This window comes from Cololabis saira, chromosome 2 (assembly GCF_033807715.1).
Source record: "Cololabis saira isolate AMF1-May2022 chromosome 2, fColSai1.1, whole genome shotgun sequence".
NCBI classification, from domain to species: Eukaryota; Metazoa; Chordata; class Actinopteri; order Beloniformes; family Belonidae; genus Cololabis; species Cololabis saira.
This window is the reverse complement of record NC_084588.1, coordinates 12,391,628-12,413,650: the sequence shown is the minus strand read 5'-3', so window position 1 is coordinate 12,413,650 and position 22,023 is coordinate 12,391,628. Positions and strand designations below refer to the sequence as shown.

The window sequence follows — 22,023 nt, the reverse complement described above, 5'->3', positions numbered from 1 at the left end:
CACGAGTGCGGTCAGTGTCACGAACCTCGCAGAGGCTCAGAGACTCAGAATAATGTAGTCGAGCCCTCAGTTATCTCTCACTGCTCAGCTGCGTCACTGTGAGCAGCTGTTTTTAAGTCACAAGCTGAAGGCCGGATCTGGGAGAAAATCCTGCAACTCTAGATCTGAACGTTAAACGGACCACATTCGGTGCTTTCTCTGTCAGGGGACTTTCTTTTCCTGCTCTCTTTCTTCTTTCTCTGTCTGCACCATGTGAACCGATGAAGTGAATAGTTTGTAGATCTACAGTACCGAGCAGGTTTGATGAATGCAAACAGGAAAAAAGAAACGACCCTTGAAGTTAAGTACTGTATTTTCCGCACTATGAGGTTCACTTAAAATCCTTAACTTTTCTCAAAAAAAGCAGTGCACCTTATAATCTGGGGCACCTTATATATGAATTTTGTCGTGCTTACTGACCTCAAACCAGTTCTATGTGGTACACTGCGCTCAAAAATCTGTCAAAATGACTTTGGTAGCAACAACGCTGCTCCACTTGATTGATGGTCGGACCGTTCAGCTGACACATTAAATTCGGTCCTTGGTTGGAAACCATCATCCAACATTTAGTCAATGTTACCTTACTGTATTAGATGTCAAGCCAACGGTAGGTTTTTAGCATAAACCCACTTTTCAAATCTGTATCATAATCCACTTATAATCAAATGTTGGAATACAATGTTGTTCCAACTTCACACTAACTTCAGGTGTCTGCTATCGCTGGCAACGATGAACCAATCAGAGAACAGGACGTAGTACGACACTTACCACCTCCACTTTTTATTGGTGGATTAGTTGAAGACGAATTTATTTAAAATGTGAAAGTATTTTTCATAGTTACAACTGAACAATATTCTGAGTTATTGTGAATCTGTTGAATAAAGTTCGACTTACCGAACTGTTTTGTTTCGCTTTATATATGTTTTATCATGCGCCTTAAAACCCGGTGCGCCTTGTGTATGAAAATATACCCGTTCATTGATATTGCGACTTATAACGCGATGTGCCTAATGGTCTGTAAAATACGGTAGATGTCGGAGGAGCTTCCCATCTACGCCTGGTTCACGCTGCTGCGTAGCAGCTGCCCGTGCAGGCGACGCACAGCTGGCGTTTATACGCCTGCGTTATCGATCGGTAATTACACCGCCAACCACTAGGCGGCAGTGTAGGTTTCTCTGCAGCGGCGTAGCGACAGAGTAAATAAATTGGTCCAGCCAAGTTGGAAACACTATTTAGTTAAAATTAATGAATCACTCTCAAATTTCTTTGAATGACATTTGTTATTACCAGACTTGTGTTCGATCACCAAGTAGCAGAACTCTCCATGAAATCAACTTTTACTTGTTTCACACACGAGGGCTTCTCCCAGTCCAGCTCCCACCTTGCTGTGTGGCCCGGGGCTGGATGTGGCTGTCTGCAGCGAGCCATCCATCACAGCCGCAGCGACAGCTCCGTAAACAGAAGGGCAGCCTGCCTACTGGTATCTGCTCCCCGGCAATAGCATTCACATCGCCCCGTAGCACTTCCCTTCCTTCCTGCTGACCCCAGCACAACTTCGGTGGCAAGGACAGGACTCTGCTTATCTTCACCCGCTGAATTTAGACCCCTGATGGTGCTGGTGGGATCTCACACATGTCAGCGGGCCCGAGGTGACGTAAATAGGAACAGGGAGCGAACTGGCACCCTGTCAGCCATCTGTGTCAGACTAATGAGTCACTAAATTAATATTTACGGCAGCTTTTTAAAGGAATATAACAATTTTGTTCCAGATTCATGGAGCATCCTCTCTTCAAAGAGTAAAGTTGACTCTTGATATTCTTTAAATTATGTGAGTCTGGTTCTTGCACCTGTAAGCTCTGGAGTTGGACTTTAAATCTTGCTCAGCTCTTAGATTCCTAAGAGTCCTGAGAGTCAATCCTGCAGCGTTGGGCGAGGGTTCAAGTCCCAGCGTGTGGCCTTGGCTGGCACATCCTCCTCTTATGTGCCAACAGGCTGCTAGTGCCCTTAAAAAAACACAAAAAGGTGGTGAACTTCTCAATACTTCATAGTGGTTCTGTCCTGCAAAAGCGTTGCATCTGCACTAACTTTGTTTTTTGCAGAACTTTTTGTGCTCCGTTGTCAACCGGCCCCGTTCAGCTTTGCAGACTTTTGTTTTGTCAGTGTTCCGGCTCTTTCTTATACAAACCCACGGGACTAACAATGCCAGTTTGTGTGCCTTCCTGTGCCTTTGTCGCCCCTGCGTCTCCGTGCCCTCCGCAACATCCATTGGTTGGGAGGTCGAGACAATGGCAGCGGACAGACCGCCAGGGATCTGTTCCGTCTTGACCCTGTCTGTCCCTTCCTGTTGCCTCTAATGTCCCTCCCCGTCCTCCCCCTCTTTGACCTCTGACCTCCGGGGCAAAGGCTGGTGGACCTGTCATGTCAGGACAAGGCAGGGTGTGATCTGGGCTTCTTTTCTTTATGACAAGGTCCTGTGAGAAAATGCTGCTGTCTTTTTCTCGTAATCCTCAGAAGGAAAGTGATGCACAAAAGAAAATTATCAGAGCCGGCTGCGATGTGATGGGAAAAAAAATCAGCGTTCTCTAAAGGTCGACATAAAAACCCGCAAAATCATCCTCCACGTACTTTTTGACAGATTTGTTTCATGAACAATATCAAAGAGGTTTCCTTCTGCTGAATTTTAGATTTATGTGTCACAGCTGCCCCCATTTAGTGGGCTCTGTTGTGTAATTGCTGATTGAACTATGGCGTAAACTAAAAATACGTGTGAAACGAGGTGTTTTCTTGCCATAAATTTGATGTTTCTCTCTGATCAAGGCGGTTGCTGCTAGAGGTTTCCCACTGGTGGAAGGGACTTTCTCTTCCCAAACCATGATCATGCTCATGAGGACTTGAAGAGTTTCTCTATAACATACTAAGAAGGTCTTAATGTTGTTATCTAAAGTGGCCCGAGGTGGTTTGTAATTCTTCAATTAGCCTGGTTTCTGTGGATTTGAGTTTGATATTCGGGGGAAAGCACCAAGAGGTGCAGAAGACACCTCCTCTGGATACCGTTGGACAGACATACGTCTGATTTAGACAGCAACTAGACCATAGACTGTAAATATAATTAACCAAGCATCAGCCACGTTTCTGAAGACCCGTTTTTTCAAGCCCCTTTTCCTCTTGTACTGGTCGCAGCCATGTTGCCCAGGATGCTCAAGGGGGACGTTTCCTCTGCATGTCAAGCAAAGTTAGCTGGGGCTTCCAGCTCCCCCTTTTGGCCGATTCCCACCGAAATAGGCTGCAGAGCTGCCGGCAGACGTTTAACAGCAGAATATCCCATTTCAGATGTTGTTTCTGTGGTGAATTAAAAAAAATGACTGCCGTGTTTAGGCGACACTGGGTTCGTACAAGCTGGCAATGGCTTTCATAAGCTTGCTAACACGAGGATGACTGATGGGGAAGTGATGAAGGCTAGCCACTGGCTGAGCCAACTGGCAAATCAAAAGCCACACCTCATATCAGAAATAAATGTATTGCTTTATGTAAATTGCCCTTATGCCGCCCTCTGAGTAGTCATGGGTGTGAAATCAAACGATTGAGACCAAAATGGTTTATTGAACCAGGCTGTAAATATGCGTATTTCTGCTCTAAAGTTGGACATTTTAACATGGAGGTCAGTCTAGGAGCTGCAACAAATCGAACTTCCACATCAACCTTTAACCGGTCGTTGGATGGTTGACCAACCAAAGACTTCCAAAGTGGCTGCAGTGGAGTAGAAACACCAGTCAATGTCGGAGGATGTTATTAGCAACCCTGCAGCCATCTCAGTGGGCTTGGACCATCCTGTATGAGTGGTCTGGTAAAGCCCATCCCTGCCCTGCTGTGATTGGTCAGGAAGGTTTGTACTGGTGGAAGTGGGAGAGCTACCAGAACCTAACCAGGCTGGGGTTTTGCCGTAATTTGGTTGAATCCACATTGAACTGAAGGGAGCCGGGGTCTGCGTGCAGCCACCGCCGGTTTCAGAGCTCTTTGAGGACATGAATGAAAACGTGAGCACCAGTGAAGCCGACTGGATGGCACCTCGTCAGTGTCGCCTCGCTGTTAATGAGAGACGTGCAGAGATTTGAAGGAAATGAAAGCTAGCATTGTAATAAAGCTGCTTCAGTCTCTTTAAAAATGTGCAAAGTCAAGGTCAAATCTACTTGACCTGATCATTTTAAGCGTAAATGAGTTTGGACTGAATGGTTTTTCATTCATTACGGCGTCAGGGACCTTCTGTTAATTTCATGTTTTGAGGCTAATGCATGTCAACGTTTCTGTTATTCTCTCCTTCTTTCTTTCTCCGTCTTTGTTAGGATTCACTTTGTGCCTGAGGAGAGACGGACCTTCAGTTCTGGGCCTGAATCTGCACAATGATTGGCAGAGGCCACAGCCCACAATGGTCCCTTTTGAGGATTTTCCTTTCATCCCTTATTTGCTCTCCGTATTGTATGTCTAAATTGAAAGTTTAAGATTTCAAAAATACCCTTTTCAGTTCTTTTTTTCTTTTCACAATTAACGTTGAGGCGTTCAGATGTTTTCTTTGTGCCCTCGGAGACACGCAACGAGAGGTCGGCGGCTTTGAAGCGGCCAAAAACACGCACCTGTGTGAAGAACTGTGTTCGCTCCATTTTCGTATCACCTCATTTCCTTTTGAAACATTTAGAAATAAATATTCTGTCGCCCCGGTCCTTGGACTGGAACCTGGAAATGAAACCTTGGCTGTTGGTTATTGTAACAGAAGAAAGCTCACTTATTTCCCACAGATGTAATCCTCCCCCTTCCTCCCGTCACTCCTTTCTCTCTCCCCCCTTGCACACACATTGTTCTTCAGGATCAAGTTCACGAGGGTCGGGGCTGGAGGAGGGTAATGGGACCCTTGTCCCTGTGTCTCGGGGCAGGTTGAATGGGTCTTGGCTCCTGCCCCCAGCCCCCTTACAGCCTCTCTGAATAGAGCCCAGATCCCCCCACCCTTTCTCTAGCAGACTGGTCTCTGGTTTCTCCAGACATGAATTACTTCCTGGCAGATCTATACTTCAAAGATTACATGTTTGTGTTCCTACACCGCATCGCTGCTCCTCCCGACGCTGCAGCCACATGCAGCAGACAAAACCTTGAACAACCAACAGTTAATCATTAAAAATTAAAGTCCTTTTGAGCATGTTGAATAAAAACTACGATGCACAATTTTTAGCTGTTTTCTAACATGATCTCAACATGATTACTGAAACACGGTCATGTGAATTATTTACGAAGCAGCTGAAACATGTGGATAAAGATCTGTGGCGTGACCTGCAGATGTTTGTTTAGACACTGCGGCTCTTATCTGTGTTTTGTCACCCGCCGGTCCTTTAAACCACACTGGTGATTGTATGTTCAGTGTATCCATGACACTCGACCGAAAGCAGGGAAAGGGATTAAAACGGTGAATTACTGCTTGTTTTTAGTGTGTCTTGGAATTTGCACATTGATATATCACTTGCACATGATGGTGTGTGTATAGTCATGAAAAAGATGATGCACCTTCTCTTAATTTTAAGTTTATACAAACCAAGCCAAAACGCATTAGTAAGTTAAAAGTGCATGATGTGATCAGTCTCTCGTATGACTGTGGAGGAATTATCGACGACCTTTGGGTGTGCACGGCTCTCTCTGAGGTGCCACTGCAGCCTGACATGTCGTTCTCGAGGTTTTTTGCAGGTTCTCTGAATGTCGCAGTGTGAGAACTGAGACATGTTTAAGCGCCTGACCTGAGACACACAGAGAATTATGAATAATCTGTCTTAATGTTGAATAATGGCCAATACACAGTGATGGCAGCTGCAGTTGCTGATGTCTTTCCTTCTTGGCAATGTGTTTTCACATACCTTGAATGCTTCATACAAGCATCTGTTGTTTTTTTTCCCCTGATTAATTCATCACATCCATGTGTTTAACATCAGCTGCTGCTACTGACAGTAAACCAGAATGTAAATGATAATTAGATGATGTCATATCTGATTTGTTTTTGTTAATCTGGAATTCTGTTCACGTCAAGATGGGATGGTTTTGATTTTAGATCCTGGCCCCTGCGAGGAAACCATTAGGATGGGGAAGAGGCTGCGGCTTGTTTTGTACGTTCACTGTTTGCACACTCGGCTCGGGTTGCTGCAGTCTTTGATGACTTTGAGGAGTGCGATGATCCGACTTCATCCCCAGCTGCTCAGAGATTGCATGTTTGTGGAGGTTCAGGTAGAAGCGCCCGAGATCTAATGATAGCATGAACTCCTCTGCTCGCACTTGATTTCCTGCAACTGTGTGAGGTAGCTGTCTTTTTTTTAGTGTTTTTGTTTCACACCCTCGGACCTGTGCGTCTGCCGGCCCGTTCGGAGCAGCTGTGTTTGCTCTGAACTGTCGGCTGCAGTGGTTTTATAATAGCAGGTTGCAGGTCAAACTGCAGCTGGCTGCATCTCGGTGTGGAGATGAGCTCTGGGGAGATAGTGTGTGAGTGTGTGTGTGTGTGAGTGTGAGTGTGTGTGGGTGTGAACCAACCCGTCCCCACGGCTGTAGCCTTTGACAAGCGGGCTAAGTCTTGAGGCTAACCCTTAGCGCCTCTGCGTTTGGCAGCATGACTGCAGCGAGATTAATCCATTCCACACTCCATCAGTCACCAGGCACAGGTTATTAGTCCTGGAGCAGAGCGCACGCACACACACACACACACACACACACACACACACACACACACACACACACACACAGTCCAACAAGCCCCCTTCGCCCCCGTGACTGCGCCTTCTACCTCGCTCCCAAAGTTTGTAAAGGTGGCCTTGGTGTTGAGAGGCTATTCGTCAAAACCCAACAGAGTCTCCACTTGGCTCCCTTTTAATAAGACTAGCTGGGCTCTGGGACACACACACACACACACACACACACACACACACACACACACAGTCTCTTTTGCACATAGTCATGCAGCCTTGAGTGTCAGGTGGCGCGTCCCGCGGGGCTTATAAAAGTCCCATTAACATGGCCCTCCTCATTGGCTCTGACAGGTTGATCAATTAGACCCCTCCCCCCGCTGACCCCAGGGCCGCTCCGGCTCGGAGGTCAGGCGCGATGGATCGCCGGACCAGCACACGCTCCCACCTCTCCCTCCCTCGCCCTCCCGTTATCTCCGGGCCGGGCTCAGCCCTGCATCATCGGGCCGATATATCCCAGGATGCATCTGTTCTCCACCCCGTCGGTGGAGGATCATACGTTATCCGAGACGCGTCCCGATGTTTATCTCGGCTCTCAGCGCAAACAAAACACGTGGTGAAGGCAGTCCTCTGTCTCAGCCTGTGTGAATGTCCTGTAACGTCAACGTCCCTTGACTTCGGGACGAGTTGAACAAAGATGACCTGGTTTCAAGTCCTGAGAGATAAAAGGTTTCCGGTTTCAGTTTCCAGAGAGGTCTCAGGTTTCATAATGGACTAAAGTAAAAGATCAGTTGGGTATCGCTGGTCTTGCTGAGGGATCCACTCGTGTCCGGTCATTGACCACATTTATCCAACCGGAGACTGATGTCACTCAACACACGTTGTGTCTTTAACGTGGATCTTGTGGGCGCCATGAGCTTATTTTAAAGTGTTTGTCAGGCCACCTCTGCTCCGTTTTTTTTTTTTTTGGTTAAAGGAATGAAGTCAAGGTCTCCGTGGGTGAAACTATGTAAACAGTTTGAGCCTGATCTTGACAGCCTTGGTGTTTGTTGTCGTGTCTGAACCGTCGTCGGCCAGACAGAGACGCAACCAGGGGAGGCTGCATGTCTGCGTTGTGTTTAGTAAACAGTCGGCTCTGCACAGGGGGAATGACGGTACGGTGTGTCTGTGTGTGTGGGGGGGCTCAGAAACTGGATGAAAGGTTGCTCAGATGCAGGTGGACCAGGACAGAAAAGGACAATCTGGAGCTTGAGGAGGTATTGCTGTGTTAAACAATGCTCAGGGGCCCTAAAGTGTGCCGGGAAGGTATTGCCCACCGATACTGGACCACTGATACAAAGTAGTATCCTTGCTTCCATTAATTTGAATGTGAAATCAGGACCGATCAGGTCCAAGAATCTGGGTTTCCTGTTTCCTGCTGGAGCTCTCTGCTTCCAGGTTTCATGCCAGTTGGTTTCTGTCTGTGTTTATTGTAAGAAAAGGTTATTTGAGTTCCTGCAGCCTTTCATATCATCTCAAACCAGACTGGCCGTTGACCCCTGACATCTACAACACATCCCAGGGAAATGCCACCCACTCAATAGTTTTAGTGTTTTTTTTAAATCATATTTTCATCAGCAGACTAAATGCCTGCAGATTCGTGTCCCTTTCGGTGACGCCATTTGAATCAAAATGTCATTCACATGAGTCGCGTATCAAAGTGTCTTCGCAACAACACACTTAGGGAGTGTTTGGGCCGAACACAGTCAAGATAAGGGCCTCTCTTTGTTCTTGTTACTTGGTCAAATGAAGACACTTTTTCATGCTACAATAATGTAAGTCTTTTTCGAATATTATTTGCTTCCTAACTTGATGTCGCTTGAAGTCGCTAAGAAGTTGCTACATCTCTGGCTTGCGCGTGTTGGGTTCCTCCAAAGATATGTTATCGCAAAGATGCACAATTCCCATGAACCACAGTTTGATGCCGCTGAAAAGCAAGGTTTGCAGTCGGGACCCAGGATCAGTTGTACCTTGACGCCAAATAGCATTTGTCGAATATTTCAAACTGGGGCTGGGGATGGACTCAAATGTCAAGAATCGATTTGATTCAGATTTTTAAGTTTCAGAATCGATTATCATGATTCGATTCAATCCGATATCGATTTGGGTTAGTGTTATTAAAAATGTTACCTGATTTACGTTACTGTGTAGTTATACTAGTACTAAAGGAGCATGAGGCAGGATTTATGAAAAAAATGCGTATACGTTTTAAGTTTTTTAGTAATAATGTCAGCTGCAAAATGTGCTGCAATTCGGTCCCGAATTTCCCCCGCTGTCCTGCGGATGTGACGTCACATGACGCTGCATGCGCGTTCTCCCCGTTCTCCCGTGCCGGCTTCGCTGTTGGCTGCAGTACCCCCAACAGCCGTCGTGGCGCTAATGAGTCTCATTTCTTATTCTTGCCTCATGCTCCTTTAAATACTAATACTAGTATTCCCTAGTATTAAACTTGACCATGTTTAATGTTTGATAGTAGTCACACCACATGCATACGTGAATTAAATGACGTGACTACTGGGATTAAAGTTCACCGGGCGAAAATATAATAATAATAATAAAAAAAGGACCTTTAGACATACTAATCAATTTTTAGGAATTAATATGATAATCAATTTAGAATCGAAGAATCGATTTTTTTCAACACAGGCCTACAGTGGCAGTGCCACTGAAATGAGAAGCTACATTTCACACTTTCAGGAAGTCAGGAAGAAAATCAGAGGGAAAAATAGTATCATAATACCTATAACCAGTAATCTGGGCTTTTAACTCTAAATCCTGGAGGGAGGGCTGGAATAGCTGCGATGTTCTGCTCCCCCGTATCTTAGCTGGACATTTCAGTTATTAAGAATGAGGTGGAGCATGAGATTATTGTTATCCACATGGACGTAGACCTGGAACCTGTTATCGCCTGTAAATCTGCTGTTTTCACGTGACGGTTGATGCTTCAGCAGCAGGTGACGGAAACCTGATATTCTCTAAATATTCTCTTTCTGACATCCGTTTCTGGAGGTTAGGGGGGACTGCTGTTCATATCACATTATACGCACGCACGCACGCACGCGCGCGCGCGCGTGCGTGCATATATATATATATATATGTATATATATATATCATTGTCAGGTTGGTTTCAGTTTAAATCTCACATATGCTCTTTGATTCAGCCTCTGCACGCAGTTGCTTTCCCGCCTGTAGACTTTTATCAAGTGCACTCGTAAAAAGCCGATTAGAAATCTGTCCGCGTTTATACGTAGCTGAAAAATCTGTATTCTCCAGGACAGATCTGCCTGAGGGAATCTTGTTTTCTAATCCCACCACCCTCATTACAGAAACAGGGGTTGTGATCTACATTTCAGTTAAGAAATCGGCTTACTTGAGTAATCCAGTCACTTAAGTGTATGTCACTGGCCTTTTAATTAACTGTGCTAAACTGCTGAGTTGGACTGAGCCCGAGGAAAATAAATAAATAAATAAATACAACTGCAAAGATATAGTTTGAGACAAGGCTTTAGCAGTCACCGCAATTGGTTTCCAGGGCAGGAAACCTTTTCGTTATCAATGAATTTATCACTAGCTGCAAAGAAATGTCAAAATAGTGCAGAACTTCCCCTCGAGGTGAAATGTGACCTGCATAGATTCACAGCTAATTTATGAGGAATCCTGATTAGCTGTGTGGCTTCAGTGTGGTTGTAGTTTCGGGGAGGGGGGGGGGGGTGATGGCACGAAAACATGAAGCGAGCCTCTGCTTTTAAACAGCCGTTCCAATGAGGGGTTTTAAGAAAAAAAAATGGCTTAAAATGATCCATTAAATGAGGGAGGAGTCCAATTAAAAGGCGTAATGAGAGGAATGAAGCGTTCAGTTAGTGTGTGTGTGGTTGGAGGGGTTTCCCGCGGGCCGCCTGGGGATCCAGGGAGAGCAGCTGGGGGGGTTAAGAGCGGTGACACGCCCCGGAGAGCCGCCGCCGCCACCGCCGTCCTAATGATGTCCACCGGCCTAATTGAATATTGACGTCCTGCACAGGCGGACTAAATGGCCTCCGTCTGCTGAACCCCCCCCCCCCCCCCCGTCTCTCTGGCCAGCGGCTGCAAAAGAATTTCTACTCGTTTGCATTATTTGATTTCTGTTTTTTTTTTCTTTCCTCTTTTTTGGGAGGGGGGTTTCAGTGTTCCTGTTGCCATGGTAACCGGGTTTTTGTTTGTTCCATGCAGTGCATCGGTTACGTGAGCTGCAGATGTTTGATTTAAACCGTTAAAGTTTCCTGTAGTTTCCTGCATGAACTCCCCCTCCATTCCTCCCTCTCTTCTTTCTCTAATCAGCACCTCCTTCCTTCCCTTCCTTTCTTCCCCCCCTCTATCTGCTTCTATTTCTGTGATGGGTGCCTCGCCTGCCTCCAGACGCTTCTCCTTTGTTGCCAAGGCGACGCTCCACAGATGGCGGCTGCCGAGGCGACACACGCCGGTCCACGTTGTAGCTCGGGGAGCGGGCCGAGGAACCATCGCTCACGGTTCTCGTGCGGCGCCGGCGCGAGCATGCTGGCGCTGGCGCTCGGCGGCACGGTGTAATAAAAGCCGTGCCGCGGCCGCACAGGAAACAATCCCTCCTTTATGCGGCCGGGCCGCCATCCATCCGTCCAGGCGGAGGTGAACAAATGCACTTGCATGGAAGGTGTATTTCACAGGCCGGCGGATGACAATGGGCCCATTGTGGCGCGGAGCCGTTGTGCCCCGCGCCGCAGTCAGGCACGACCTCTCGCTGGCTCCGGGTCCGGGGCTCATGTCAGGGGTCGAGTTTCACCTCGCAGATGAACGAGCTGCAGGAGGAAACTCGTGCAGCGCCCAGCAGCATCCCGGCGCCGCCTGCTTGCTACTCGCTTATTTGCTGCAAGAAGTTGGGATTTATTTCTCAGAAGCGGGGGTTGGGCAGGTTTGTCTGGGGAACGGCTTTGGTCATTTTTCAAAGTTTGGCCTTGTTGCCATCCGTCAAAGGCAGGAGCAGACAAACACCCTGCCGGTGGTGTCTGTGACGAAGGCCAGCTCTGCTCTGATTCACTGCTTCCTGCGTTTCTTCGCACCGCCGCCACAGCAGCAGCACACCGATCTCCGTCTGAGGAGCGGCGAGTCTTCTCAGTAATCCATTAGACTTCCATTAGCTCCGATTTGTGTGATTAGTTCTAATTAATCAGTTCAGTCTGTGGCCTTCACTACCCCGCGCGCCCCTCACATTTCATTTTTAACCTCATTTCTCAGCTCTCCACTGAGCGGGAGAGCGAGGCGACGACTCAGTGAGCAAATCAAAGCGCGGGCTCCAGGTCCAGCGCACGAGCGCCTCTCGCTGAATTAATGGCATTGTTTTTAGGGCTGTGTTCCTCAGATGCACCTCGGATGTTGGGTGGTGTTTTAAAAGGAACCGGGGGGGTTGGGATCTCATGTTTTACACATCCCGAGCCCTGCCCTGCCTCTGGTCCGGCCCTCTGCCGGAGCACTCGCTATTGATTAGCGCTGGTGCATCCATCCTTCACTGTAACAAAGCCTATTGATGTTTTTGGAGCTCTGATTTCCCCTCGGTCAGATACCATCTGCAGCACCATCGCTAAGTGACTGGAAGCTGCTGGAAACTCTGCAGCCGTCTCAGAGCCACCCCAGCATAAAAGGCTCTGCCGCACCGCGCTGCAAACTCAAATTAAAACTGTACTTTTTATGGGCTTGTAGCTTATATACTGAGGTATGATGTGATGATAATCTGTCTTCCTTCCCTCTCTTGTCAGCCTTCTTCAGCTTTTACCACGATTGTGATAAATGAGAGCTCAATTCATCAACCGGCCTGCACTCGCTTTCGACAGCTCGGCTCCCATATCTAACTTCTGCACAGTTCACTTTATTTCTTCTTCCGTTTTACCCACCCTGAATCCGTCCTTCCGTCCGTCCGTCTCCTCCGCATTCCCCACTCAGCCAGATCGCTGCTTCTCTTTGTGTCTGCAGGGGAAGGCTGTGAAGCCGCCTGTCACCCCGGAGATGCAAACTCCCATCCAGGCTGCTGGAGGTGGTCCTGCTGCTGTCAGTCAATCTTTAGAGGGCTGGCAGAGGGAGTGGGGGCCGACACATGATGGGGCTCCCTGCTGTTTAGAAATGCAGTTTTCTTCTCTGGGACTGCGCCTGCACAGTCAGTGGTTTAGTTTTAGCGTGTAGAATTGATTCATCTCGACTGTGAGTCCTGGAATGTGAAGCACCTGCTCCGAGCTCATCAGTCTGACGCGGCGGTGGCGAAGCTGCCGCCATCATACCTCCTATTCCCCTGCACGTGTAGCCGTCTTGGACGTATTACTAGCTCACCCCAGCTCTGACCGGGTCCACGGTGCGTCGCTGCGCCACACGGGGACAAACGACACAACTCACACCTCACTGCAAACTGACAGTTGCATCTACAGACAATTTAACAAAAACTAACCTATGTTTTTTTTTATTATTATCTAATTATAAAAGTGTGTATTGGCACTAATAATCAGCCTTGCTGGTAATTGATCCCTAATCAATATAACCTGTGATACGGCTGTTTCTATAAGTAACTCTGACCTTGAATGACCTTTACACTTGAAATATGAATCTGTCAAAGTTCCCGTCCGGATGTGAAGCCCATGTGGGAGTAAAACATGATTATTATAAACATGTGAAGCGGCTCCTGAGACGAGACGTTCACCCGATCCTCATCTTCAGCACCGTCTTCTTCCTTGTGGTTAAAATTAATGAATCAATACACTTTGAAGGCCTTTCTAGCGTTTGATTTACCGTCATCACTTTGTTGTCAGGTCCATAAATTAAAGAGGTCGATTTGATTACTCCACCAGCCCCACTACTCCCTGCAAAAGTATTTTCACTCCACAGCGGCTTTCTTACGGCACAAACTGGTTAAAGCCGCTCTGTGTAGCAGTACAGCTCCTGACCACATGGGGGCGCATAGCTTAGCTGTGTTGACAAAAGTGCTTTAATTAAGGAGCTTTCTGTTCATACCTGCCAACACTCCCGATTTTCAACCATTTCTCCCGCCCTGCTCCCGATTTTTAATTTCTCCCGCTTATCTCCCGATTTTAAAGTGAAATGAGTCAATGGTGTTTAATGTGTCATGGTACCGCGTGGTACCTGACAAACCTGGCAACCCAACCCAAAAGCACCGCCCTACGTGCCTTGCGTGTCATACGTCACTGCCTACGTCCAAGCTACGTAGACGCCCCATCGAGCGCTGAGCCGTACGTCGACGACGCCGCCATATTAGATGTGGCAAGACTGCGCTGTAAACTAATACAAGTAAATGGACTTGTTTTCATAAAGCGCCTTTCTACAAAGAATTTTACGTTTTACGTCTCATTTATTCATTCACACACGCACTAATATACTTGGGAAACAGTTAGGCACCAAATATAATATATTCAATTTTAATTTAATTTTCTCAGATGGCAAAAATAAGAAGTTTATTGATCCCACATAGGAGTAATTCATGTTATATCAGCTATAGAGAACAAGGTAGTGCCGAAAAACAATATATATTCCCCCTCACAAAAATAAGAAAAATAGAGAAACATATTTTCTCATCAGCAAAGCATATTTTACATAAACATATTTAAAAAATTTCAAGTTAAAAAATAACATATTTGAACAATTTTTCAGATTTTTTCAGTTATTTCATTGTCTGGAAAATGGTTCAAATATGTTATTTGTTGATTTAAAGCTCATTAAAAGTCGTCTTGTTTATATCAAGGCGGGGATGTTGTGAGTGGAGCATTCCAACCGCTACCCCAGAAAATCTCCCTCTTTTTCACAGCCCAATGTTGGCAGGTATGTTTCTGTTGTATCTGAACTTTCTTGTGATAATCTACCCCCTCCTGGTCAGGAGAGGTGTTGCTACATAGAGTGTCTTTAATCAAATATTTTAGCGGTCCAGGGAGCAGTAGTTGCAGAGAAACAGTCTTGTACACAGTTTACATGTGAGATAAAGGAGGTGTATCTTTTTGAAATTGCAGCCAGTTTGGAGAAACTAGCAACACTGATCACCTCAGCAGGCGACACCTTTGCCCCCCACAGTTTACTTTAGGAACATTTTGTGACTCTACAGCCAAATATTCACGACTTTAAAGTTGTCTCACCACAAACGATACAACAGCAGGACTTGAGGCTGTATTTATTGTAGAAGATGGATCCTAATCAGCATCCCGTCCTGCAGTCTGCTGCAACATCATGCAACTATTTATCATGTTTGACTTCATTTCAGTTTCCAAACTTTCCTTGGGCCCGCTGGATGTGTAAATGAGCAACTATCTCAACGTGTTAACTGTGGGTTGCATCAGCGGCGTCTGCATGTATGTGCTGAACAACCTGCTGGTAACATTCACCACGTGTTTGAAGATGCAGCCCTTTATCTTTGTGGGCGATTGATCCGTGGAGAGAAAACACGTTAATGGGCATTTAAAATGAGACTTTCTGCATTTGTTTTTTGTTTCTTTAAAACATGAAATGATGACAAGAAAAGAGTTGAAATCCGGTCAGTGCTGCCTCTGGATGTCACCGTTGCTTTATGGTGATGTTAATGTGACCCCCCTCTCCTCTCCGTCTCTGCAGGACTCCGTGGTTTAACGGCTGGGGGTTCAACCTGCCTCGGGGTCAGTCTCTGCTGGATAAGTGGAACCTCGTCCCAGAGGGCATCGACATCCTGATGACCCACGGGCCTCCACTGGGTGAGTCCAATTAACCAATCACAGGCCCCCACATCAGCGTTCCTGATGAAGTCGTGCCTCATTATTCTAAGCTGGCGTGAAGCGGCCGGAGGAGGCGAAGCTCCGAGCATCGTGACCGTCGTCAGCCGACGGTGCGTGCAGCATCGCCACGACAAAGAGGAGCACGTGTCATTTGGTTTTCTGCTATTTTCCACTGCAGAATGATTAGCTTTTCCTCCTAGTTGTTTGGGTGCTGGTTTTGTTTTCTTCTCCTCCGTGCACTCTCCATCCAGCCTTATTGAGTGATTTCCTTCCATTTCGCCTACGGAGAGCTGTTGCGGCCGCCGCAGCGGCAGCCACTGTGGCTGTTTGATTGCATGAAACTCGATTTCGCAGCAGCGTGACAGATGCTGCAAACGACTGGAGAGGGACCGTATGAAGGGAGGGAGCGGGGCTGCAGGGAGGAGGCAGAGAGATGTGGGAGGGGAGAAAACGGGGGGGTGAAGGGCTGCAGAGGAGGGGAAGAAACCTAAAGAAAGGGCATGAATTTACTGTGGAAACGAACACTTGGACTTAAAGTGGCGGCAGATTTATTACAGCCGAGAAGAAAAAAATGTTTTCCAAAAGTAAGCTGTCTGTGAATATTTATAAGCACAGTCGCCGTGTGGTGATGCTTTTATTTATGCTGCTTGTGGACTAAAGTGTCAGCTCTGAATCTGAAATGACACTAAAATAAATGTGTCACAGGAAAGAGATGATCTTCACACTTGTTTTGGGGGGTTTGTGTTGGATGTTGCTCAGCATCACTGATGTTTATGGTTTTAAGGGCTTTACTCCCCCCCCCCTACTATGGGTGCAGTTTCTGTAGTTAGTCAAACTGAGTGCAGAAAATATTGTTAAGGGAAAAAAAGGATCAAGAAGCAGCAAATCGCTGTGGTCTTTTTGAGGAGACGCGGTTGGAGTACGAGACGATGCACGGGCTCCTTCTGAAACTTAATTCTGCAAACTGAACTGAACTTTGTTGGTGGTCGTACGTCGCTGTGAAAGCACTGCAATGCATCATTGACCCATTTATAAAACAGAAATGTCAGGACCTTGTTTAATCAACAGTGGAGCAGACGAGTTTGGAGCCAGAACAGTCTCAATATTCACAAATGCGTAGGACAAGGTTTACAAATGTATTTCTGATGCACACACAAATATAACCTGATCTACAAACAGCTTGTGGTCTGTGGACTTTGCTGCATTTTTGAGACTCCCCTGACTCAACGCACAAATGTCTTTTTTAAAATACGAAATGATCCTCAACCAATCAGATATCTTTCTTGTTTCAGCCAATCATAATTACGTTTTACTCATAAGCCAATCGCATGAAGCCATTCACACCGCACTATATGCATGTGAACTTCAGTCAGTTCAACATGGCTTCAAGCTTGGACAGCGGGGAAACATGTAATTTTACATGTTTGGCTACTTAATCCCCTTGTTGTGAGAAGTTATTAGTTATTAATCTGAATCACTTTAATTGTGCAGCTACCAATTTGTGAATCTTGTCCTGTGCATTTGTGAATCTTGACACTGTTGTAGCTCCATAGACGAGTGACACTGCAACACAGCTGCTAAACAAACATCCATGTGGTCGTCTCTGCAGGTTTCCGAGACTGGGTTCCCAAGGAGCTGCAGCGAGTCGGCTGCGTGGAGCTTCTCAACACGGTCCAGAAAAGGGTGCGACCCAAACTTCACGCCTTCGGAGGCATACATGAAGGTACTGTGGACTTTAAAACCCGGTTAGAGAGGCGGCATTTTTAAGTGCAGATGTTTTTCCAGTATGTGTGATTGAATGTTTATCTTTACACTCGGATCTTGAAATGTCGGTGAGATAAAGAGAAGTGCAAATGTCGCAGTTTTCAACTCGTCTCGTGACATCACGGTTTATCAAAGTCGGATGCATGTTGAGGCACCAGTAGAGACACGTGCACGTGAGACGACACGTAAACCAGACCATGTATGCAGAGCCGTCTGGGAGATTTGTGAGGCCCTGTGAGAAATGGCCGGGGGGGGGGCCCTCACGCGCTCGCTACGCTCACGCGCGCAACATTTTGGGGTTTTTCAGGTCGGATCGGGTGTCTATATGCGCAATTTTAACTCTCCAATTAGCAAAATACTGGATACCTTCCCCTGCCTCATCATTATCATCTCTTGCCTCGACGTGGGGCCCCGCGGCTGCTTGAGACCCGGTCGGATCAGTGATTTTTGTAACAAATTTATCAAACGAGCCTTTCAGAGACATTAAACTCTTCCATTTTCTTTAGTTTTTTTCTTTTTTCATTCCCTGATGGAAATTTCCTGAATCTGTCTCGTTCTCTCGACATTGTGTGACAGTTTGTTCCAACTCCACCCGTCACGATCAGAGCAGCTTGTGTCTGCGCTTGGTCTGACGCAGTTGTATTGAGGTCTGTAATGGAACGTGACTGTTGATATTTATAAGGGAAAAAACGAAATAAATTTGATTTAAAATTTTTTTTTTTTAAACGGCCCATAGCGCGAGGCCCCGTGCGGTCGCACGGTTCGCACACCCCTTGCGGCGGCGCTGCATGTATGGCTTCATGCAGTCGCAGTTTGATTGGCTGACGCTTCCGCCGACACAAGAGTTGAATTTTTCTCGGCTTTTGAAGGGAGCAGCTTCCTTGATGTTTTCAGGAGTTGAAACACCCCGACCTGTTTCCTGTCTCTGCACTCTCGATCAGGGATCTCGTCAAACATCAGAAGCTTTGACAGGATCCACGTTGTTGTGGTCAGAGAAGTGGGCAGCACCTCTGCTGCAGGACTTACTGTCAGGGCATGAAGCGTGTCGGAGCATCAGCCGGACTTGAACGGTCCGGTCCACTGGTCCTCCGACTGGAACTTCTCCTCAAGGTCCGACTCGACTCGAGGGTTTTTTGGCCTTAGGCAGCGGCGGAAATCCTTCGGCACGAGCGCCGGTCGGTTGCGGTCACAATGTTTGGGCTCATATTTCACCTCTGAACACGGTTTCAGCTGCATTAAACCGAAGCCGTTTAGAGCAATTAGTGCCAAGATGAAAAGTCAGAATAAAAGGTGATAAATGGCCGCGATGGATTCACCAGAATAATGCCGGGAAACTCAAGCGCGCAAATTGCTAAACCGAGTGAACGAAATGGGTTTATTGAGTGCAGGAGTTATTTTGGACGGATTTATTATTGATTAGGAGCTTCCTCACTGAGTCCACGGTGTAACCCTGATCCCTCCTCCCCACCAGGGTACGGCATCATGACAGACGGCTACACGACGTTCATAAACGCGTCGACCTGCACGGTGAGCTTCCAGCCCACCAACCCCCCCATCGTGTTCGACCTGCCCAACCCCTCCAGCTCCTGAGACCAGAGGGACCCGAGGACCTGGGGACCTGGGGACCTGGGGGGGGGCCCACGGGCCCACGGGCTGGATTAAACTACTTCTTTTCTATGAATATGTCAAGTTTAAAAACAAAATAAAAAAAATCTAAGTGTTTCTTTGCAGACTTTTGTCGCTCCTCTCCGAGGCGTGGAGCCGGAGCGGAGCTGAAGTTAGGGGGGGGGGGGGGGGGTTTAAAGGAGAACACCGGTGTTTGACCTGTTTTTAAAGCTTGTGCCAACTGTCCGGTCCCCTGCCATCCGCCAGCACAGCTGAAGACATGGAGCCTTATTTTTTCGCTCACCGTTCACGTGCAGAAACTTGCTTTTGGCCGCGTTTCACTCGGTAGAGATGAGTTTTTATTTCGGCGACGCTTCTCCTCACGCTCCCCGTCCTGTCAGCCGCAGGAAGGAACAGACGTAATCCCTTAAAAACCTGCTGCCTTAGTGCAAAACGCCAGATGAAAGCGGCAACGTTTCCACACCAAACGGACAGATTTAGTGATCACAGAGAAGCAAAGTGGAGGAATGTTTTCTTCCCTCTTCAGGACTGTTTGTCAGCCGGCACCGGTGTTCTCCTTTTGTTTGAAGGGCGGGGCGGGGCGGGGGGGGTTTGTGGTTAAACAATCTTGCTCTTGATAAATATTGGTCAGATCTGTAAAATAAATGATGCTTTGTGAATTTGTACAATTTCTTTGTTTGGTTTGCATTGGCGAGACGATGGGTGCCGATGTTTTTTTTTTTTTTTTTTTTTGGATGTGTCATGAAATGTTTTTGTGTTCAGGCTTTTTTTTTTTTGTTCTGTTTGATTTCTCGTCAGTTCTTCTTTTGTTGTAGGCTGACAGGGACGCTGCCTTAAACTAGCTTTAATGTTCTCAGCTAGAGCCCACTCTCTGCAAGCTCAGAGAAAAGTCCTTATTTATTACCCATCATCCCCGCCGAGCAACACCCGACTAACGCAGGGACAGAAAGTCATCCGATTACAGCCTGAAAAATTTCACTTTGTATCATCCCATTATTATTATTATTATTATTATGGATTTCTGATCTAATTTGGAAAATGTATGTATAAAATATATATATTATATATCCATGTTGTAAAACATCTGTACTAAAACCTGTTTGACAAAAAAAAACAACAAAAAAAAACTAAACATCGGGTGCATTTTTTTCCCCGTGCACCTGTATGATTGCCATGTTTCTTGAAGCTCCCATCAAACACTCGTTAACAGCTTCTTCAATGTTTTATTTTTCGTTAAAAACTTTTGAATCAGTCACAATCCAACAGGTGTTGATTGTTCCTAACAACACACCTGCCTAAACATGGTTGAGTTGTCTTTTAAAAGTGTAAAATCTGATAGTATTTGTGTTTATTGCTTTTTTTTTTCTAATTTTGCACTGTGTGTAAATGCAATCTTGCTAGCACAAAAAAAAAGTTGCCAATAGTTGTCTCAACTTGTCTCAACAGCTGTAAATGCTCTTTCCGTGCTCTGTTCTTCTCTCGCTCTTTCTCTGATTGTATCCTTCTTCATGGAAATGTTAGTTCTCTCTTTCAGTTCATTGTGATATATTTAGCTGCCTTTATATGCAAATAAAATTGCAAGATTTTTACTTATCAACTGTTTGGAGTCAGTTGTTCAAGTCCAGGTTCGGTACTGAAGTGTTTTAGTCCCAAGTTTGAGTCTCGTATGTCACGAAGGTTTTCTCTGTGCAAATCTGGCCCACATCACTTTTACCTGTCTGTTTTTGCACCACATGCTCTAAACTTTAATTTTATTAACTTAAAGAATTAGTCTCAGCTACGTATGTTCAGTCTTTTGTGAAGCTCACAAGCTACGCCTCAACTTAAACGGGGGCTCGTCCGGTATTTGACTCTAGTCACAAACTTTTAATTTCAACAAATTAACATTAATATCAATATCCTTTTGATTAGTTAAATTTCCTTCAGTCCTTCCTTCAAATCATATATTTGATTTGAATTCAATCCAATATCTAATATGGATTAAGGAAATTGTGTAAATAATGATTTTTATATCTGAGACATACAGTACAAAAACATTTAAGCGCACCCAGATATTCTTCATTGCCGACTGTCAATTTGATTTTTTTATTTAAATTTTTGTCCTAGCACCAGTTTTCTGCTCGTGTGCTGCTCATGTTCCCATTTTTAAAAAAAATCCATGGTAGGTTTCATTTCTCTTGCGTTCAGATAAAAATAAGGCAAAACTGTATGACAATTTGTATCTCGTTAACTTCAGTCAAGAGTAGAAAATACTAGGATTTTAACCGTTAAGGAAAAACAAACTTTAGCAACATATCAAGTTTTAAAAGAAAATTTGTAAATTAATATTTTTACTCAATTTTGTTAAATTCAGCTTTATTTATATGACGAAAAATCACGACAAATGCCATCTCAAGACACTTCAACATTTCAAGTTATTCCAAGTTAGGGCAACTGATATAAAGCTAATAAAATACAATTAATAATTATTGCTTCGCTAAGGAAACCCACAGATTGATTGAGTTTTGATTCAATCAATCAATGCATCCAGTATTCTGAGACCAGGATGTGAACTCAACATTTGTCCTTACGTCTGGAAGTGGAGTTATGAGTAACATCTTATTCATCTTTTTAAATTCCCTTCTTTGTTTATGTCAAATTTTTAGAAATTATAGAAAACTCCCATCTCAAAAATGATTTCATGAAATGAATCATTGTTAATTATGAAGAAGTCTCATAAGTTACTGGTTTTCTGATAGTAATGCTACACTCAAACGGATCTGATATCGGGACAAAGTACAGAAACATCCAGAACGGTACAAAGCTGCTTGGTAATCAAGACAAGGCAGCTCCAAGAGACAACTTAATTTACTTTCATATTTCACCACGTAGGTCGTCGGCACAGATTCATCTGGTTCAGCGTTAAATGAAGGCCATGTGCACTTATTAACAGTCGATATAAATGTTTACTGACTGACAGAAGACTTTGGACGGTGGCAAAGCTTTTATAATTTTGCTTTGATACAAAACCACAATGAATAAGAAATACAATAGAAACGAGGTTAACAAAGGGCAGATTTGAAGTTTTAATGTAAAAGGTTTACAGAAACATGCTTTGTACCGTTCAGGAC

The 22,023-nt window shown here is 45.6% G+C and overlaps 1 protein-coding gene across 2 annotated transcripts in view; it reads left to right on the top strand.

Moving 5' to 3' along the window:
- The window catches only part of mpped2a (metallophosphoesterase domain containing 2a), a 77,231-nt gene extending 56,725 nt beyond the window's left edge, over positions 1 to 20,506 (top strand). For both annotated transcript variants that reach the window (XM_061737907.1, XM_061737917.1), the window contains exons 5-7: positions 15,387 to 15,502; positions 17,133 to 17,246; positions 18,759 to 20,506. In XM_061737907.1, the coding sequence (XP_061593891.1) occupies positions 15,387 to 15,502; positions 17,133 to 17,246; positions 18,759 to 18,877 (349 nt within the window). In that variant the 3' untranslated portion in view covers positions 18,878 to 20,506. The remainder of the gene's footprint in view (positions 1 to 15,386; positions 15,503 to 17,132; positions 17,247 to 18,758) is intronic.
- The last annotated feature ends 1,517 nt before the right edge of the window (positions 20,507 to 22,023 follow it).